The 21,533-nt window shown below is 38.9% G+C and overlaps 1 protein-coding gene across 3 annotated transcripts; it reads left to right on the forward strand.

The window, feature by feature from the left end:
* Positions 1-1,160: 1,160 nt before the first annotated feature.
* Positions 1,161-20,044, forward strand: ampd2b (adenosine monophosphate deaminase 2b). 3 transcript variants are annotated; one of them, XM_042004295.1, is made up of 19 exons: positions 1,464-1,532; positions 7,009-7,151; positions 11,984-12,108; positions 12,195-12,325; positions 12,430-12,498; positions 12,580-12,682; positions 12,772-12,961; positions 14,401-14,542; positions 14,662-14,751; positions 14,894-15,023; positions 15,128-15,322; positions 15,423-15,554; positions 15,656-15,819; positions 17,197-17,323; positions 17,415-17,578; positions 17,919-18,039; positions 18,267-18,440; positions 19,265-19,375; positions 19,497-20,044. In XM_042004295.1, the coding sequence occupies exons 3-19, from the start codon at positions 12,079-12,081 to the stop codon at positions 19,710-19,712; spliced, it is 2,289 nt and encodes a 762-aa protein (XP_041860229.1). In that variant the 5' UTR covers positions 1,464-1,532; positions 7,009-7,151; positions 11,984-12,078; the 3' UTR covers positions 19,713-20,044. The 3 variants fall into 3 exon arrangements, with proteins under 3 accessions (XP_041860228.1, XP_041860229.1, XP_041860230.1); XM_042004296.1 differs by lacking the exon at positions 1,464-1,532 and adding an exon at positions 7,380-7,501 and having other exon boundaries at positions 7,057-7,151; XM_042004294.1 differs by lacking the exon at positions 7,009-7,151 and having other exon boundaries at positions 1,161-1,532.
* The last annotated feature ends 1,489 nt before the right edge of the window (positions 20,045-21,533 follow it).

Below are 21,533 nucleotides of genomic sequence, written 5' to 3' on the forward strand. Positions count from 1 at the left end.
TTATTGTCAGGCACTGGCTGTTGTTTGAATGGGCTAGTTTTTGGTGTGCACTTCGAGGTTGGGGGGTCTTGGGATCTAGAGCAGAAGTAATAGTAGGCTGCATCAATACAGAGGATGTCTGCATCCAATTTAGGAGCTTTCACAGAAGAGGAGCCTAATAGCTGAAGGCTCTGCCTCCTATTATACTTTTAGAAACTCCAGGAAATCAGCCTTCAGACTGTTGGAAAAAAAAATATATATCATTAGGTCTTTAACTCTTTAGCGGCAACAAAGCAAAGGAAATTGATTCTTTACATTGTTCCATTTTTAAAGGAAATAATAACAAAACATTCTCCCACATTAAATAGTTAAGGTTTTACTTATTTTAAAAGTTTAGAAATGCGATAGAGTAACTGTATAAAATTAAACATAACATACCATGACTTTTTGCATTAATCATAATATGTGGAAGATAGTTCAATCAAGTTTGATTCCACACACTTTAGTAATAAACATTTGTTCTACCAGACGGTTGAACAGCACATTAAAGGGTTAAGATTTGATAGACCTTTGTCATCAAAAGCTTTATGTTTGAGGAAAAGGATTTGATGTCCCATGATGACACATGAAGCTTGTGAAGATATGAAGCTGAAACTGGAGCAATATTCTTGCTGCAGAATTTTGGATCATATGGAGGATTTACAGCCTGTTATTGGACATCCTGACAATAAGTGATAACAGCAGTTTAACCTGGAAAAAAAAATGTAATAGAGACAAAGATAGAAGCTTATTGATTCTTGAAGGTCAAATGCCTTCTTTATTCTAATTTATTTGATGTCATGCCTTAGATTTACAGCTTGGATAATGATTATAGTGCACCATCCTCAACAATTCATGTCACACATTTTCAAGAAATCTCTTGTTACTGCTTTAATTCTGCAGCAGCTACAACTTTTCTCCCAACTGCTTTGCACACATGGATTTGTGGTTGTCATGGCAACAACAGAACTGTCGCTGCTGCTCCGTGTTTTGTGTCCTGTGCGCTTGTGTGTTTGTAAATGTGTGGTTTTTGCGCATGGCAGGGGGCAAGCCGAGCCCCTCCATTACGCTCCCCTGCCTCCATCAGTGCTGCAGCTCAGGCATGAGAGCCTTTAGGAGGGGGCGGGGTCTGTTTCACTGCAGAGGGATGCTTGTGCTGGACCGACCAGTCTGGAAATCCCTGTTCACAGGCACGTAGCATGTGCATACACAGATACACACTCACGCTGACTGCAGTCAGACTCCCTCAAGCTTCTAGCATCTGTGCTTCATCGTTCCTCTTCTCTCCTATCTGTCCTCTGTCTTCTCTTTTCTTCTTCTCTTCCTCTTTGGCTGTGTAGCTCTTCATCGCTGCATCCTCTGACTCACCCAACTCCCTTCTTCTGATACCACACAACCTGGGAACATGTCCTCCAATGTGCCCTCGGGGACCACGGCTGGGGGAGCTGGGGCCAAAAACAAGCCCCTCTCCCCCTATAAGAAGAGAGGCAGTCTGCAGTACACAGCCAGCACAGGTGAGTGGAACGAGTCTGGGGAAGGAGAAGGAGGATGGATAGCGTATATTTGGAGGAATATTGACTGATCTGTGTATAAGGAGGTTAAGCTCTGGGTTGTGCACTTCTATATGAAGTAAGATGTTTGATGTGAGATTATTTAAGTGGCTCAATGACAGAAAATTCTCATGAAAATAAAAAGTCAAAGTGTGTTGCTTCTTCTCAGGAAGTATTTGGTGTAATGCGTACCTGTTGATCAGGGAGGTGCAGACTGCTCTCTGTGGAAGACTTTGGAAATTATACCCTGCAATTTCATGCAACAGTATTAACTTCCTCTCATCCTGTCTTTCCTGGCTTATTTGTTTTTAGAAATGAGATAACATGCTTTTCATATATCTTAGGTGTTACTTTGCAGTACATCAGCCGCAGCAATGAGAAACTATTCAGATGTTGCATAACCTGTTTTTGTCAGGTGAACACTCAGTGATCAAGTTTAGAAACCAGACATGGAGACCTTTTGGCTTGTGACAGTCTGTCAAAGCTTAATGCATACAAGACCATTTATACTTATTTTATTACTATATGTAAGTGTTTTTCTTTAGGAAATTAACATGTTGCTTAAATAGTTGTGATGACACTGTCCTTTAGTTTGGCATGGTAGCAGCATGTGGCCTGGGGAGAATGTGTATGTTGGTACCTCAGGACTTGATCCCCCACTGAATGGGAGGATTAGCCTTCACTCTGATGTATGCGTATGTTGGTCAGCCTTTCATCCAAAGTACAAAGAGATGGTGTCATCTCCTTGTCCAACTACATTTTCTCTGAAATGCTAAAGCTGTTCACTCTTTTTCTCAGTGTTATCATGCAGATGGCGTGATCTAAAACAGGAGCGCACACCCGTTGCTGTCTTTACATCTCAGTGAAATCATACTGTGAGACAGGATGTGCTTCATTTAGTTCCATATTCAAGCTTGGATGGTCATCTTTTATTAAGATCATTAAAAAAGAGAAAGTGTGGTGAGATCATTTCTGCCCCATTTCAGGTTTCTCACTACCAGTGGTGATCCTGAATAAAAATAATGAGAAATTATATATACTAATATACATATATCTTGAATGAAATATGGTCTCTTCCTATTGCAGATTCCTCAAATATCTGAATTACGTAATTTACATGCTACATTTTCTTAAAATTAGAACTGCATGTTTGAAAATCTTTCATGCACAGGTCAGATCACTGCAGGGGACTGGCAGTGACATGCTGGGACGTTGCAATGATGGCCAAAGTAGTCAGAGATTGATTTTCACCCCTGACAATCGTGACAACAGCACGAGTCTGAACAGTTTACCAGCTTTCCAATAATAATGCTTTCAGCCATTACTCACATTTAATGCTTATTGCTGATGGTATCATTACAAATATTGCTTCCAAGCTGGGAGAAATAATTGCTGAGATGTTAAACTGACATACATTATTTCTTCCCCTTTCTTTGAGAAAGTGCAGACTGAGGAGATACAGTTCAAAAGCCTCCAGGGTTTAATTTAGAGTTTCTGCATTAAGACAACATTCACGTTTTATGTTGTTAAAGCTTCCAGAGAACTATCTGAGCAAGCAAAGATGACATTTAGGTGACTCATCTTTTTTGTTTTCTGCTTTTCACAAGGGCACTCATCTAGTTAGGGGCAGATTATACAGTACAGTCTATGTAAGTAGCAACTCATGCATTGAAATCAAGCTGTAAATACACAAGGATTTGTTTATATTATAGTACATGGGCTGTTTGAATAATTATCATTTCTTAAAATAATCAGCGACTCTTTTATATAGATTGTTTCTGCTGCAGCTGCTAATAATAGGTTAATAAATTTTACATTATATGACACCTTTCGCTATAGTCTGCTTAACAATTTTTTAAATTGACACCATTACCCTCGAGAAGCTCATTAGCCCTTTTAATCACCATCAGCAGTCAGTAAGCATAGCAGAGGGGAATTGATGTGGACAGCAGCAGCTGGATCAAAGTGGCACAAAATGAGTTTCAATCCCTAGACCCCCTTAACAGAAATATACTGGTTTAATCTCATACAAGGATTATGTGGGGAGTTTTGAGCATAGTGTTGTCCATATTTATGAAATTGTTGTAGGGTTTGTGGAGTGAAGCTCAGCTAGAGCAGCAGTGGATGAATCACTTCTCTGGCTGTGAAAAAGGTAGTTCTGAGATTAGAGACACCCACCTGCCACCTACTATCTGTGCAATGTGCTGTTTGCACATTTTGAACCACTTAAACCAGTACAAATGACTATTAATTTACTCTACGTAGCAGTAGATGTTTGCTGATAGGCTGGTCATAAGAGAGTATCATGAAACACGACAGCTGTACTACATCAGCTGAAAACATTAAATACCAACAACAGACTGTTGTGGGCTAATAAAGGACCTTGGACTCACTGTGTGTTGCCTATATTTTGTCCACACCTCCTTTGGTTGTGTCACAAATAGTCATTTTTACATGTCAACACATGCCACTGTCAGTACAGGACTGGCCAAAGAGACACCCTGTAACAGGAACTTAATCTGTAGTAATTACTCTGTCTCCAGTTAATGATTGACTGAAACAGTGGGACACACACCTTAACACACCTTCAGCTTCGCTTTGACTCACACCTCATGTGCCTCCACATTTTCTGTTTGCTGCTCTGATGAAGCAACATCTGGACTGAGAGAGGGTTTATGTACTCATGCCCTGAGGGGTTAGGCTACATCTTTGTGGTATTGTTGCTTGTACTTAATGGTGGGGTGATGCAGATGAAGTGCACTAGAGGTAGCAAACACCAACTGATGTCTGCAAAACACTGATCCAAAGAGAGAGTTTTGTTTGAAAAGGTACAGTGAGTGCATGTTATTTTTCTTATTAGATTACAACACAGTGATAGCAGATGAATTTATTCTAGTGTTTTCGTCCAAAGGGTTGTTTTATTTAGTGACAAAATGTAACAACATGCATTTATTTTAACTTGTTACTGACGTTTTTTAAAAAGAGCTGTCATTTGTTTGGAAAATGATTCATATTTCTTCATATTTTAGCCTCTACAAAGTGATTTTTACATCGTTCTGTATAGCTGAAGCTCAGATTTTAGCAAACAGTGAACAGAAACAGCCCCATCTTGTGACATTTTAAAGAACAACCTCAGTGTAAATAACTAAACTTTAACTCAGTTTAATTTATTTAGCTGTAGTTATTTGTTTCTTCACAGTTAACCTCTTTTCGAGCAACAGAGATTACTGATCAGTGGCTGAGAAAGGAATAATTAGTAACTATGCTTTTCATTTATTCACTTGACTTCAGTCAATCCTTTGTGCTTTTAAAATAAATAAAACAGTTTGGTGCATGTGTAAATATAGAAATGAATATAGAAAGTACTTATTGAATCATGTTTGGGTATGTTAAAGGTCTTCAGGTATTACTGGATTTATTACAGGTAGGTTCTTGATTAATTGCTATCATAAGTTTACACTTATTTGTGTAATGCTGAGTTTGGCCATCAGAAGGTGCCTGCTGTGTATAAATGGAAAATCTGAGTCTTGTGATGACTTTAAAAGCGTATCGCTTCTGCTTGTCTGCAGTGTTTTGAGTCTGCTGCATAAAAAAACAGATGCTTTTGCATTACATGATGTCATGTGCATCACAATGGTGGTGAAAAGCTGGGTTATTGCAATGACCTATGAGGAATTATGGAGAAATTCTGCTTATTCTACTGTGTAATACTAAAATATCAAGAAAATATTCCTCAAACAAGACAGGCTGTGCCACCAGTTCCTGATTTAGCCTCTTTCCCTGTTTCCTAGAGCTCTATTTTTGTACAAAAATCCTCCACAGTGAGCTATATTATTGCACTGTGTTCCAGGTTCCTTCATTACAGTGGACAGTAAGTTTTCAGATTAACACCTAAAAATTACAGCAGAAAATCTATTGAAATCACTGAAATATCTCTAACAAAATTCCTAAAAGCTCCTTACTGACATAATCATTTCTAAATGAAAATAAAATAAAATAAAATCCATTTAGATTATTCTTACACAAGAGAGAAAGTGAAGCCCAGAGTGAAAAAACAATTTATAATACAGATGTTCACTTTTAAGATGCTGATTTTTAGCACATTTTCTTGAGTCAAATTGTGCCACTCTAACCACTATTTCAGGGACTCGCCACAGAGCAGTTATTTCCTCTATCTGTATCACATAGTAATCCCTGACTAACATGCACCACAAAGACACCATCTGCAGGTTCTGGGTCAACACATTTTAAGGCGAGACATGAGTATGTAGACAGATTCTGAGTGATTCTTTTGACCTATAGTCTGTTTTTCAAAAGACAAACTTTCTGAATATATTACAATAAATTAGTACTATTTCAGACCAAATCAGGAGAAAATTAGCTTTGTTGGACATGCTGAGCCAGAAGCCTCAACACAACATTCTCTTGTTTTGAATTAGGGTAAATATGCAGTAAAGTGTCATATATTTAGGTTTTACTATAGCGAGGTTAAAGGTAACTACAGATGACATTAATAATAACCCAGATATGTTTGAGTTTTTACATTTACCTACTAGCCCACTTAACACTGTCTAAAAAAGAGGTACAACTGAAATACATTTCTGTCCCATAAGATACAGTCTGGACTTATGTACCTACTATGGCTTACAACTGGACCGCAACATAAGTACACATACCTTTCTGAAGGTACGAAATTAGGAATTATGAAGAGAGAAGAAAGTCATAGGGGAAGAAGAGTAAAATAAATGTGAATTTAATTTTTAGATGTACTGACATAACAGCCACAAAATTTTAACCTGTTTCACATTAGCCTGGAGAAAAGGACAAGAAAGAATGGCTCAATTAAAGTAACGTATAAAGAAATTAGGGGGGTCTCAAGACTTATGCACAGCTCTGCAGAGGAATGGAAGTCTACAGTATTTCATACTGCAGTTCAACTTGAAATGGGTAGTTTTGTTGATGTACAGAAGCTCTTTATTATGAACAAATTTATATTCATTGCACCAGTGTGTCAAACATGGAGATATGGGTAAAGAAAACCTTGCACCAAAAAGAAATTACTGCATCAACCACAATAGGTACAATGTGCTGGCCCTTTAATTTCATTCATGTGAGAAGAAATGGAGGCAAGATCTAATGTTTCAGACAGTCATCTTCCTCAGACAGCGACTATTCAGTGGCCAACAAAAAAAAAAAAAAAAAAAAAAGAAAGACGACATGACATTTTTAAAACCTTACAGCTGAGACAGCATCATTTTATTCACACGCACTGGACAGGACATAAACATCCAGAACACATGGTCCCTTCAGCAAAACACAGCACAGACGATGAAGCAGAGAAGAGGGGGGGTGCTGTTCAGAATATCCAGTGTGGGAGAATCCTTATCCTCTTGTGATGCATGTCGTCTACCCCCTGCTTCTTTAACCTCCTGTGGTACAGTCCAGATAGATGTCAGAGGCATTTAAATGAGGAAGATCCGCTCCAGAGGCAGCTATTGCAGCGACAGCTGGCCTGAACCAGAGGCAGACAGAGCAGAGGGGGGATGTGAGGGGGAGTTCATGGATCTGCCGGACCAGCTCTGTGTACGTATGACAGGGACAGATTAAGTACGAAAGAAAAGATGACTGTTTGTCTCTGAGTGTTTTGATGTGCAAGCATATGAGTATGTGTTTGTGTGTTTATGTATTTGTGTGTATGCATGTGTGTGTGTGTTTAACAAATTTTGATATAGAGAATTTGAAGTATTTCTTTCTTGTTTCTCTTCATCCTTCCCTCCCTTCCATCGTGTTTAACCCATCTTGAAAGGACAGCAGTTGCCATCCTGGGCCATTTGCTGTTTGGCATACTCCATCTCCCTGCCAGGACAGCGTCTCTTTCCCTCTCTCTGTCTGTCTGTCCTCTCTTGGCCCTGCTAGCTGCTCTGAGGAGACAGGTACGCTCCACTTCCCTCATCCCTTGCAAAAAAGCACCAATAACCCTCCCCCTTTTATTCTCTCCCTCTTTACAATCACTGCCACTCTCCTCTGCCTGTCCCTTGATGGTTTTGTGTAACAGCTCGGAGCAGTCCTGTCTTTGGTGTGCTGAGGAGAAAGTGTGTCGATTGCTTGCCCCACAAACTTGCTTTCTCCTGCATTTGTTCAGTGTAAAGTAGTAGCCCTGATCAATATGTGCTGCACCTGCAGCTGTGGGAGCTGAAATTGGTTTTAAGGCTAAAGAGCAGCCAGTGGGCAAGCAGTTCTTTCAGGTGTAGAGATTAAATTAAAAAAATAAATAAATAAATAAAAAACATAGAATGACTTTCATCACAGATCTTGAGAGATGGTTGCTGTTTGGTATGGAGCCAGTGAGAGAAGCTGGAGGAAGACGTAGAGGAGGAGTGTTGCATTCTCACTGCTGTGCAAAGGTCTTTGTATGTTGGATAAAACAGTGAAGTTGTCACATTATGCTTTTGTTATGTTGAAATGAAGTTCTCTGCTAATCTATTATAATTTCTCTGAATTGATATGCATTGATTTACTGATCTGCCCCATGTGCGAGTAAAACTGCTTAAAAGTAACAAGTAAATCTTATACATATATGTATTGAGGAATATTGAGAACCACCAAGCAATGATACAAATGTTTGGTAAGTTTTAAAGAGTTTGATTTAGTACAGATTCATGAACAACCTTGGTTCCCCATCTTAGATTTGACCAATGATTTTTTTTAGGATACTAAGAAAATACAATCCTGCCAAAGACATATCAGATAAACATCCACTACCTCATTGATTTTATCCATTGTTCCTTTGAAATCCTGCCTTCTCAGCAGCACCACATATGCACTGTGAGACCATACGGCTTTCACTGTGAGACATTTACCACAGAGGCGATGAGTCATGAGCATTATTTTGTTGGATGAAATCTGTGTAGTCATGGGAAGCAGGTAGACAGGGGTTGGTGATGCATAATCTGCTTGGTGCTAGAAACACAGAGAGAACATGATGGGTTAAAACAGAGGGAATGTTGAAATATCAACAATGTATTAACTGAAAAGTTGAAAATGACAAGAAAAACAAACACACACACACAGCTTTGTGGTGCATGGATGAATTTCCACAGGATGTGACTTGACCCCTGACTTCTGGCTCCACACTGGTTTTTCGGGTCCAGAAGACTTTCTACTTGCATCCTATCTGATCTTTTGGTCTGGGTTAGAGTGCAGTTACGACTCTCCATATTCTGTGTTGCTACTAAAATATGCATGTGTTGGAAGTCCCTCTGGAATCTGCTAGTATTTGACCTTATTTTGAGGCTCAGCAGCAATATGGAGCAATAAGCCAAAGAAGACTGTGCATGTCTTTTATTCAACATGTTATAGAGCCTGGGGATGCTTTAGAACCACTCTTGTGTTATGCAACAACAGTAATGCAAGACCCTTGTGTTATGACATTCTTAGATCAATAAAAGTGTCATTCGACCAGATTATGTCCAAGTGAAACGTTGATGGCTTTAATTTCAGAGTGGTTTGCTCTCCAACTGCTGGGGGATGAGTTGTTATGTAACTATAGATGCTGCTGATCCAAATATAGAAGCCATTAGGGGATTAGCTCCAGGTCTGAAAGAGCTTGACTGGGCCTGGCCTTGCTGTGGCCCATCATACATGTCTTTTGCCGCTGGTCATCTCCTGCTCTCCACACCAGTGCCCACCATCATCAAGACAGTTTTATATGAGGCAAGCTGACAACAGTTATAACATCTGCCCCTTCCTGTACATTTGTGACTTGAGGGCAGTTTAACATCACAGCATGTCCTCTGTATCCATTAACACTTGTTTAGTAGAAAGAGGTTTCTTTCCTTTAATTATGTGTTCATATAAATTATTTGTAATATGTTTTCAACTGCAGAAAGTTTATAAGTAACACAGAATTAGTTTTTCACATGAACATTCTGACCAGGACTATAACAATTAATAATTTCCATTAGCAATTAGTCTGCAGATTATTCTCTCAGTGACTTAATTTTCCTTGAGTGAGAGAGATTAATCTGTAAAACGTCAGATTATTATTGAGATGTTGGAGTCAGAGGAGGTTTTTTTTCTCTTTTTCATCATAATTCATGCAACTTTTTAGCTTGCACAGGATTCAGCTAAATATGAGCACTTTCCAATATTTATATGCAGAAAAGGTTTGTTTCCCTCTGCGCTCCGTATAGTCTCAGATTCTGTCAACAGTGTCAGTAGGACAGCAGAAGGGGGAAACGTGGTGACGTGTGGACTGTCCACTTGTTCTACCATCATCTCTTTTCTTTTCGTAACAGCCATTCTTTATATATATTTCTGTACATCTTAATAAAACGTTATGTGAAGTCCTCTGCAGCCCAGTTACTTGGTGTTTCAGGTTGCATTTCTGTCCATCTGAGCCAAAAAGCTCAGACAGGCTGTGTTAAATAAATCTGATTCCAGTTATGATATGGTGTAGACTCTTCAACCTTCTTGTGAGTATGCTCTATAAATACCGGAGAGCATCAGTCCCACTGACATTCTAGCATGCATGGGATGAAATATTTAGCAGGATGATAAATATTTCAGTGACAGGTGCATAGTTTCAAGGGAAAGATTGATATCGATCTAAAACACCATGGGGAATACAGTAGATTAGGCATTATATACATAAACTCTACTTCGTGCTGGCAAATGCTTTAGCTTTGTTTCTCATCCAAATTGAAATAATTTTCTAAATCCATTCACTCACTGCTGTCCTTGTCACAAGTATTCTATTTTTTTTCCAGGGACTGTCCCTTTTAGTTTTCCCTCCTCATCTGTCCATGACAACTGGGTTTGTACAAAACTCGAGTCTTGCAGTAGCAACAATGGGCCGTGGTAACCGGTGTAAGTGCTGATGGGCTCTCCACCTGAATGGTCCATTGTGTCTGAAAGCACAAACAGCTGCTGAGCTCAGACCTCCACTGCACTGTGATAAAACCCACTAAAAGGCTGACTGAGCTTGCACAACTGATTTATGATCAAATCTAAAACACTTTAAGCTTGGCAAAATGAAAAGAAAATGTCTATTTTAACCAGTTTAAAAGCGTAATAAATAGGATTAACTGTTGCAAGTAAAATTAATTTATCCTTTCAAGCTGAACTAAAGAATCACTTTTTGAACACTAAGTGGAAAAGACTGAGACTGGCCTTAATGTGAGCAACCACAGTATAACAGTGTTCAGCTCAACAGCAGCTATTATACCTTGGAATTACAATGAATCACACTTGTCTGAATTACAATATTTCAGAAGTACAGCTCCTCCTACTAGTAAACAAGAGCACTGTTCTCACACCAGGTGAGCTTTCAGCCAGATATGTCATGATATGAGGAGGACGTGGGCCCAAATGCAGGACAAAGAGGCAGGAGGCAGACAGGTGCAGGAACAAGGTTTAATGATTAACACACGGATGAACCTGGAAACATGACAGGGGAACACAACAGATGAGCTTACAAAGGAAAACTGAAACCAAGGGGTATAAATACACTGAGGAACTAACAGGGAGCAGGTGAAGCAAATGAGCAAATCAAACCAGGCGTACAAAGGAACAGGAAGCTCAAAAAGAAAAAAGTCAGAATACCGAAGGGGGAAAAACTACCTAATAAATCGGAAAAGATAGAACTCAAAATGACAGGACTTAAGGAACCCCAGCCCCAAATCCACAGACCATGACAGGATGTCTCAATAAAATGTTTATTTTGTTTCAACCAGCATGATGGTCAAAGTCATTTATTTCAGTGAGACATCTATTTTTTCAAACCTGGTTTCATGTTCTGCTTGCTGGATATATCTCCTTGGCAACATAAACAATGTATGTGTCCAACAAGTTTTGTGCCTTCGCCCATGTGGGCTGGACTCAGCAGGTAATAATCTAGAAAAGGTTTGGGACAGAGAGTCAAACTCAACTGATCAGGGTCACCAGAGCAGCTGAACCCAATCCTTTCCAACTTTGAAATGTGTTCTTTTTCACCTCCTAAATGAGAGAGACACCACACAAATCTAGAAAAACCTGAAAATCATGCTTTTGAACTTTGGGAGGAAATAGGATGAGGCCAATGCGGGAAAATAAAGAAAACTTTACTACAAATAACCAAAGCTGAGGTTTGAACCAGGAACATCAAAGAACAAGTTGCTGATTTATACAGATTATACACAGCTTAAACAGACTGAATGTAGAACTGAGCTGAGGACAGAATCAGATTAACTTTTTTGTGATTTGACCTGTGATGCATTCACTTACTGATGTGCTGAACTTAGCATTAAATGAGATGTGACCTGCTGAGTCAATAACAAGCTGCTTTTGTTTAATATTACCTACAACACTTTACAAAAATAAAAATGAAACATTTTAATGCTTCCAAAATTCAATTCTTTATCCCTTTTCATCTGCAGTTGATCTCCGTGGACCACGTCGCCTCCTCACTTCCCAGCATTCCTTGCCTGGGATCCCAGTGGCCTTGAAACAATCCATTGACCTGCGCACTTCCATGGATGGGAAATACAAGGAGATTGCCGAGGTCAGAACTCAGACATTGAGCTCAATGTGTTCTAAACTCACTGGTGGCTTTTACATCTGTTGTATGTTGTGTGTATCTATGTGAAGGAGCTGTTCTCCCGCAGCCTGGCAGAGAGTGAGATGCGAAGCGCCCCCTATGAGTTTCCAGAGGACAGCCCCATCGAACAGCTGGAGGAGAAACGCCATCGCCTTGAGCGACAGATCAGCCAGGATGTCAAGTGAGTAACAGGAAGAAAGGAGGCAGGCAGGTGCTGAGACAGATGGAAGAGTGTTTGCAGTCAGACTGATAATCCCAAAGTGAGTTCAGCCTCTCTCTCCTCAGATTTGAACCTGACATCCTCCTACGAGCCAAACAAGAGTTCATGAAAACTGACAGTGCCACTGATCTTGAGTGAGTCAACAGTGATCTCATTATCCACAAAATTTAACATAACAGTAGTGATTCATAATATGTTTATTGATCTGTGATTAGATTCATGAAGGAGCAGAGCCAGGCTCCTGATCAACAAGAAAGAGAACCGGTTCCAGAGAGAGAGTACCAACGAGTCACTATTTCTGGAGAAGAGAAATGTGGGGTAAGTCAGATTAATCACTGTTGGGAAAAAGACTTTTTTTTAAAGATCTTTTTGCCAACATCTTTATTCCTTTCTGCTGTTTTGTTAAGGTTCCATTCACAGATCTGTTGGATGCTGCTAAGTGTGTAGTGAAGGCTCTGTTCATCAGACAAAAGTACATGGGCCTGTCACTGCAGAGCTTCTGTAGGACTACTGCTCGGTACCTGCAGGAGCTGAGCGAGAGACCTTTGGATTTAGATATCTATGAAGAGGAGATCCCAGAAGCCACAGTTACTGCAAGTAAGAATGTACTGATTTCCATCATCATTTACAATTTTGTTACAATGCAATGCTGTGCTGCAGACCTCAGGTCAACTCATCCATATGGATTTGATTTGATAAGCTAAAGTGCGTCAGGGGACTAAAACTTGACCTGACCCTCATGGTCTCCACATCTTAGTTTGATCTTGCATTTAAATAATACCCTACAACAAGTTCAATCCAACTAGATCCACCCTTAAATGCCCACACCTAAAAAATATTCTGCCAATGTCCTGATGTCACCACAGGACATCTAAAGAGGCTTTATGCTCATGCCCTGTTTGTAAAATAAACCTCTTTATTTCAGCCATCTGTGCATACTAATCTTCCTTATATAGACCATTTACAGAGGCTGCCTAGTATTGATTTATAAAAATAATAAAAATAATAATAATAATCAACATCATCATAATCATAACTAATAAAATAAGAAGTTTAAGGGACATTTCATTTTCAAAAAAAGAAAAGTTTCCCCAAATAAATACAAACTTGTGTAATCACTTACAGACATTAATAAATAGCTCTGTGTACTTAAAGTTTTTACATGCTTTATTTTTTCATTAACACAGCAGCAAATATCTAATTAAAATGTAAGGATCCAGCTTTTTGTGCCTTATATTTGCTAATTAGTTTAGACTCCCCAAGCAGCAGCATGGTCAGATTTGGACAATGTTTTATTTTGGTCTGCGTTGCTCCTGGTGGTACCTTCCCATCGTAGCATATTCACATTTTACAGGCATCATATTATGCTTTCTGGATGATCTCTGGCTTTGTGTCTTCTTTTAAGAGTCTTGAAAAACATATTTTTATCATAAAATTTTTTTTATTCACTTTTATTTTTCTTTGTTTAAATCTATTGTTCTTGTGATTTGAAAAGCTAATGTAATGATGATGATGATGATGACGACTAATATTATTATTATTTAGTATATTATGAATAATATGACATCACTACTCTTGTGCATCTAAGTTCAATAGTAAAGTGTTTTTTCTCCTCAGCTGAAAACAATACTGTCTGGAGCTCGCTCTCTCTCTCTCTCTCTCTCTCTCTCTCTCTCTCTTGCATGTCTTAAACAAAGAATAAACCCCGTCCTTCATCCCCAAATCTGGCCAATCATAAGAGTATACTGGGCCTCCAGGAGGGCTAGCCTTAAAGAAACAGAAGCTAAAACTAACTCAGACGGGATAGAAGTGGGTTTTTTAGCAGAATTAGTAATCTGATATCTAGTGTAATGTATAGCATTCACACAATAAGATTTATTCAAGCTGGTCACACCCACAGATTCCACAGTCTGTTTTATATCCCAGAACATGCTGTCACAATGTGTAGGTAGATGAAGGCAGACTTCAGTAGCATGTGTCTGCCCACTTCGTTCATAGCCGTGACTTAGTTCAACACTCTCTTCTTCTTCTTTCAGATGCCACAGTGCACCCACCTGCTTCTAAAACACACCCATACGAGAACCAGGACCCTGCCAGCATGCCCCCTGATGTGGGTTACGGTTGTAAGATGGTGGATGGCGTCATGCATGTGTACACAACGAGGAACATTATGGAAAAGTGAGATACTGAGAACAAATTAGTGTACACGCTTCATCCTCAGTGTGTCTGTTTTTAGATGATGTTCACACATTTTATTGGCAGCAATGAGAGTCTTTTAATTGCGGTGTTGCTAACAGGAGCACAGAGCTGGACCTTCCATATCCAGACCTGCAGGAGTACATCGCTGACATGAACGTCATGATGGCCCTCATCATCAATGGTCCAGTGTAAGCTTCATTTTAGAATAGATGCTTCTTTTTTTTTACTTCATTCCTTTGTGTCTCTTTTTTAGATGATAGGTTGAAAATCTCTAACAAACGTAGCAGATCCAAACTGCTGTTGTCCTTTGTTTGTCTACCTTTGCCACAGAAAGTCTTTCTGCTATCGTCGTTTGCAATATCTCAGCTCCAAATTCCAGATGCACATTTTGCTGAATGAGATGAAAGAGCTGGCAGCACAGAAAAAAGTCCCGCACCGAGATTTTTATAATATCCGTAAGGTAAACTTGAAGGCTTTATATACTCTGCCCAATCATAGGTATTTATTGTAATCCAAAACCTAGACTCTAGAATACATTTTATCTACTATTTGTCTGTCTTACAGGTTGACACACACATTCACGCTTCATCTTGCATGAACCAGAAGCACCTCCTACGATTTATCAAAAGAGCCATGAAGAAGTATCCCAAAGAGATTGTGCATGTGGAAAGGGGCAAAGGTCAGACGCTCATGGAGGTGTTTGAGAGTATGAACCTGACTGCCTTCGACCTGAGTGTTGATACTCTGGACATGCATGCAGTGAGTAATACCCTTCAACCTGGTTCAATCAGAATGTGGATAATGAATGCACATACACTGTCAAGAAAAGAAAAAACAAGTGTTTCAATTATTTTTCCAGGACCGTAACACTTTCCATCGGTTTGACAAGTTCAATGCCAAATACAATCCCATTGGTGAATCAATCCTGAGAGAAATCTTCATTAAAACAGACAACTACATTGAGGGAAAATACTTTGGTCACATTATTAAGGTGCTCACTGAACACTGGTACCACCTATTTTCTTAAACCCTTAGAACGATTGTATGAGGCCTTGGTGCCCTCTGGTGACTGTTTTTGTCTCTGTTTCTCAGGAGGTGATGGCTGACTTGGAGGAGAGCAAATACCAGAATGTAGAGCTCAGGCTGTCAATCTACGGACGCTCCAGAGATGAATGGGACAAGCTGGCCAAATGGGCCGTCAAACATCAGGTGTATTCTGACAACGTGCGCTGGCTTGTTCAAGTGCCACGGCTCTTGTGAGTTTACTAACTGCAGTTACTCAAGCTTGCTGTAAATGCACAATTAAGGTTCTTATGCTATGTTAGGAAAATTCTTCCCAACACCAACACCAATGGACTTTTAATCAAAATGAAGGCATGCAGAGTTGTCCTCAATGTATACAATTTTCCTTTGCAAAGGAGCATGTGTATCATACGAGTAGGATACACACACTGAATACACATCTCAAGGCATTATAAAGGGAGGTTCACCAAGTCCTTTCTTTACACATTTCAGCATTGCACAATATTCAGGTTTCATCATCTTCCACTAAATATAAAATATGAAAATTTAAAATGCTGCTGAGTACTTTTTACAAATCTTGATACATAAAACATAATGATAATAAACTATATACATGATTCTTCTTACCTGCTATAAATGAGCATATTCAGTATCAAGCCACTTTTTAAAACTCCCTTAGGAGTATATAACTATTTTATTGGCTAGTAATACATTTCTGCAGGAATCGTCAACCATAACAGAAAACTATTAACTAATCAGTCTATAATATGACATGACACTTGCTAAAGTAATACTTTAAATGTATTGCTATGTAAACCTTTTTAGCTCAAGTAAGAAAAAAGTTGTTCCGTCATAAATGACCATTTCAAGTGGTCTGGTTTCACAAACAAGTGAAAATTAAGCAAAACTATCACTGACTGTGATATTGCAGACAGGCCAAATAATGAATAATAAAAAGTGACTAGCATAAATCAAGAACAATATGGATTTCATACAATAACTTTCAGTAGAAGCAGGCCTCTTTCCTATTATTAATATAAGACTTTAAAGTGGGTAAAAAGCAAACAGAGGTGATTTAATTACAATGATATGCAGCTCTAACTTCAAAAAGTTAACATAAGTAACGAGCAGCCTGACACGGCAAACATCTGGAAAAGGATGGGGAAGAAATCCTGGATTCTGATTGAAACCATGATCAACAACACAAGCTAAAAACTTCTGATTTAGGCCACATACCACCTCTGGTATTCCAGAAAACAAACAAATAAACATATCAACAATATAACATGACCTTAATGGAGGGGGTTCATTTGTTGAGGTGCTGATGATCGCATCATAAAGAGAAAAAAAAGGGAAAAAAATCTGGATTTTGACTTACTTTTTTTTTTAAGAAAAAAATTAATTCTATTATTTTCTTATATTTCAACTTTCCATTGATTTAACTAGTCTTTCTTGTGTCGGTGAGTATTTTTTAGCCACTCCAATGACTGGACGTTTAATGGTCTGTTTACATGACAGAAATTTAGACAAAACATTGATTATTTAATGAAAAAAAAAAACGTTATCTTCTAACATCTATCTTCTTAATTTGCTTTTTTCTCACTTCGAAGTGACGTCTACCACACGAAGAAACAGCTGTTTAACTTCCAGGAGATGCTGGAGAATATCTTCATGCCTCTGTTTGAGGTTACAGTCGACCCCAGCAGCCACCCAGAGCTGCACCTCTTCCTTCAGCACGTACGACATCTTAACAGCACAGATCTGACCATTCAGATCATTTGTCAACCCTCAGAGGGTTTTATGTATCTGCTCTTGGTTTCTCTCACAGGTTGTTGGTTTTGACAGCGTGGATGATGAATCAAAACCAGAGCAACATATCTTCAACCTGGATAGTCCACTGCCAGTCAACTGGACAGAGGAGGACAACCCACCCTACTCATACTACCTCTACTATATGTATGCAAACATGACTGTGCTGAATCACCTGCGCAGGTACTTTAATTATGCTGGCAAAGAAAGTGTTGTCCCTTTTTCACAACCTAGATTCACAATCCTAGATTTAATTTATAAGCTATATAAGTATAAGTCCATTTACCATTTTACTAGGTTTCAAGCTGCATTTGTGTTGTTTGTTTTTCTCTGTTTAAACAGTTTCAAAGAAGTTTAATGCAAAACAGGAGCAAAATGACTTCACTTTTCAGATTTACAACCCAGAAAATACTGTCATTTTCATGATTCATTGGAGGGCTGCAGTGGGTGTTCATTGCATGCAGACTGAGCTCAAACAAAGCTGAAGTCAACCTCCCACAAGCTGTGTGTCCTGTCCTTCCAGGCAGCGGGGGTTTCACACACTCGTCCTACGTCCTCATTGCGGAGAGGCTGGGCCGATCCATCACCTGGTATCTGGTTTCATGCTGTCAGAGAATATCTCCCATGGGCTGCTGCTCAGAAAGGTTTGACATCAAAACCACACACACACACACACACACACACACACACACACACACACACACACACAGAGGTTATCATTTAGAATTTTTGAGGAAATTAATTAGTCAGACAGCAACTTATACAGATAATTTATTTTTACTTCTTTAAAATGCTTTTGGAAAATTAGGGCTGGTATATTACTCTGACACACTGCTTGGTTGTTACATCACACTTCCAACATTTTTCCCAGGCTCCTGTGCTGCAGTACCTGTACTACTTGGCTCAGATTGGCATTGCCATGTCACCTCTCAGCAATAACAGCCTGTTCCTCAGCTACCATCGTAACCCTCTGCCAGAGTACCTCTCCAGAGGACTCATGGTCTCTCTGTCTACAGATGACCCTCTGCAGTTTCACTTCACCAAGGTCAGGCAAACAGTAGTAACACACAACTTAAACCTCCTGCTTCCCTGTACTACATGTTATTACGATAGTAAATATCCTGACATTATCATCATTACAGCTTTTCATATGATGTGCATTTGCATAATGAGGGATAGCAATGTTATGAGGGATAGCAATGTTATGGTTTTTGATCTAATGGTCTAAAAAGGAAATTGAACTGAGGTCAACAGTTGTTAAATGGATATTACACAGATGCAACAATCTTGAAATGATTAACATTTAAGATTCTTTTTAAAAATAACATGGCCTCTGAACATACAAGTATTGTAGAAAATGAGTAAATGTTTGGCAAAGGACTAATGTGAAACCAAACATAAAGCTACTCAAAACCCATCCAGTCCTGGTGCAGATACAATAGGGGGCACAACTTTTAGTTAGATTGTAAAGGGTCAGGGTTGTAAAACTTCTGCCAGTTTCTGGAAGGCACTGTCTTCAGGCAATTGCTCAAGAGGACCATGATGTTTATGCAGGATAATACTCCATTACATGTATCCAGACATTCAACTGCTGTCTTTCTCTGCTAAGGTCTTCAAGATAGTGACCTGGCTGCCTGACTCACATTAATTTAATCTTAGTGAGAACTAGTGGTCTCCTGTCAAGTATAAACATTCATATTGCATCTGCTCATCAAAAATTCCTTCCATGAGCCACGACACAGTCAAAATGATCACCTAGTAAAAAAATAAAAATTGAGAAAAATGGACAAAAATGCCTAAAGAGGGCCTGATGGTTAAATGCTTCAACAGGCAGTGTCTGTTTTAACTTAATGTGTTTCTGTTGTTCAGGAGCCCTTGATGGAAGAATACAGCATCGCTGCACAAGTGTGGAAACTGAGCTCCTGTGACATGTGTGAGCTGGCCAGAAACAGTGTGTTGATGAGTGGATTCTCTCACAAGGTATTAATTATCCTTATAACAGTTTAAGGCTATGCTAATCATCTTTGAACCTTGATTTGGATCAAAAATATTTGTCAGTATTGTTCTGCAGGCGGTTTAATTTCACTTCAACCCCCTGCAGGTGAAGAGCTACTGGCTTGGTCCAAACTATATTAAAGAAGGACAAGAGAGTAATGACATCAGGCGCACCAATGTTCCTGACATCCGCGTAGCGTACCGTTATGAGACCATGTGTGAGGAGTTGAATTTAATCACACAGGCCATTCGCACAGACGAGCTGGAGACCATTGAGGAGGAAGGAACTCTAAGTATGGTAGCCGTGCATGCAGAGAAGTGAACATGCAGCTCAACACCAACAGAATTCTCAACATATTCCCCGTTTTCGTGGCTGGATGTTGTACATATCTGCACATAAACATAGCACACCTGTGAAAAGAGAAAAGCTTCATTATGAGATTACTATGAGAGCTGTTACTGAGAGGACCTCCAATCTGTGTATCCATCTGATTGCTTCCTGTAGTTTCCTAAAGTCATCCTTTATTTAATTTATCTCGAAGTTTCCTAATGTCTCTTCACCATTTGTTTAGAAAATGTACATGGTTTGTGACCATATCTACCCAGCAATTCTTACATTTTCTGTTAATTCCTGTTCCAAACCTTGGCAAGTGTTCACAATCTAATAAAAAAAATGTAAAAAAAAAAATGAAAAAAAAAAGAAAAGAACATACTCTTGATCCAGTAGGACTGATTAAAGACAGACGATCTTGAATAAATTTGGAAAGAAAGAAGTTTTAACTCCATACAGGGCTGTAACTAGCACAGAACACTGGGGTCATGTTTTTGACTGCTTATCTGCAATAGTTATTTTTAATTCTTAAATTCTAGTATTTCTAAACACCTAATACTAATATTACATGTATGACGTTTTTCAAAAGTTTGTTTTAACATGTTAGAACATTCAATTCTTGACTTTTTGGTACAAAGTTTCTTCTAGTAAGAAAATTCTAATAAGTTCAAGAAAAAAACAGAGAGCATTGAGCTTTAATTGTTGATTCCTGCAGTTGTTTTAGAACAGGGCTGCCCAAGTCCGGTCCTCAGGATCTACTCGCTTGCAATGTTTTGATGCATCCCTTCTCTAACACACCTGACTCAAATGGCTGAATGCCCTCATCCGCATGTCATTCAGCTCTGCAGAGGTCGGGTAACAAGCCATTCATTTCATTCAAAAGGATTGTATCTGAAAGTTGAAGGATAGGAGATCTCGAGGACTGAACTTGGCCACCCCTGCTTTAGAAATTATAATTATTACCAGATTTAGCATAGCAAGTGTTTACTAAGGGGAGAAATTAAATGTTTTAAGCATTGCTGAAATTATACAAGTTACAGCACTAACTAGTCCAAACACAAACAATGTTAAACCTATCAAAAGATGTTGTTGACCTACTGAATTTGGCATTTCAACTAATTTGTAAATCGGTTTCTGCATACAGGTCAAATCAAATCATAGCAATATTTAAAATGTCTTTAGCTTTAAACGTGATTGAGCATATTAAAAATCTGTTTAATTGCTTTGTTACTGCTTGTTATATTTTGCCCAGAGAAATGGTTAATACAAATTTCACTGTATTGCAAACATGTCTTAATAACACAAAATGTATACATTGGTGAAGTACATTCTACTTAGCTAACATACTTCTTTAAGGTCCAACGTGTAGATGTTGTATTATCTAGTGGCACAAATTGCAGATGAAAAAAGCTGAATGAGCAGTCAGTATCTTGCCCATCGCAGACAGGAATCAAAGTGCTCTCTGTTTCGGGAATTAGATGGGTTTTTTTTTTTTTTCAACACACAAGCAAAAGATAAAAGCCACTCAGAATGAGGCCACCAGAAAAGCAGACATGTGAGAGAGTGCAATCACACAATCCACCAAGCAACTCAAAACAAGACCCACACATTTAGTTGTGTTGTTTATTCCACAGAAGCACAATCCTAACAAGTTAAGACGTGTTGGAAAAGATGACTATCAAGCTTGTCAATGATAAAACAACACCAGTGTGACATTTACTATTCATGAACACTTCATACAAACCCACTAAAAAAAAAATCTCTTGGGAACAGGCTTGGGATTTAACACCAGGTAGCCCATCTTTAATACAC

Source organism: Melanotaenia boesemani, chromosome 13 (assembly GCF_017639745.1).
Source record: "Melanotaenia boesemani isolate fMelBoe1 chromosome 13, fMelBoe1.pri, whole genome shotgun sequence".
NCBI lineage: Eukaryota > Metazoa > Chordata > Actinopteri > Atheriniformes > Melanotaeniidae > Melanotaenia > Melanotaenia boesemani.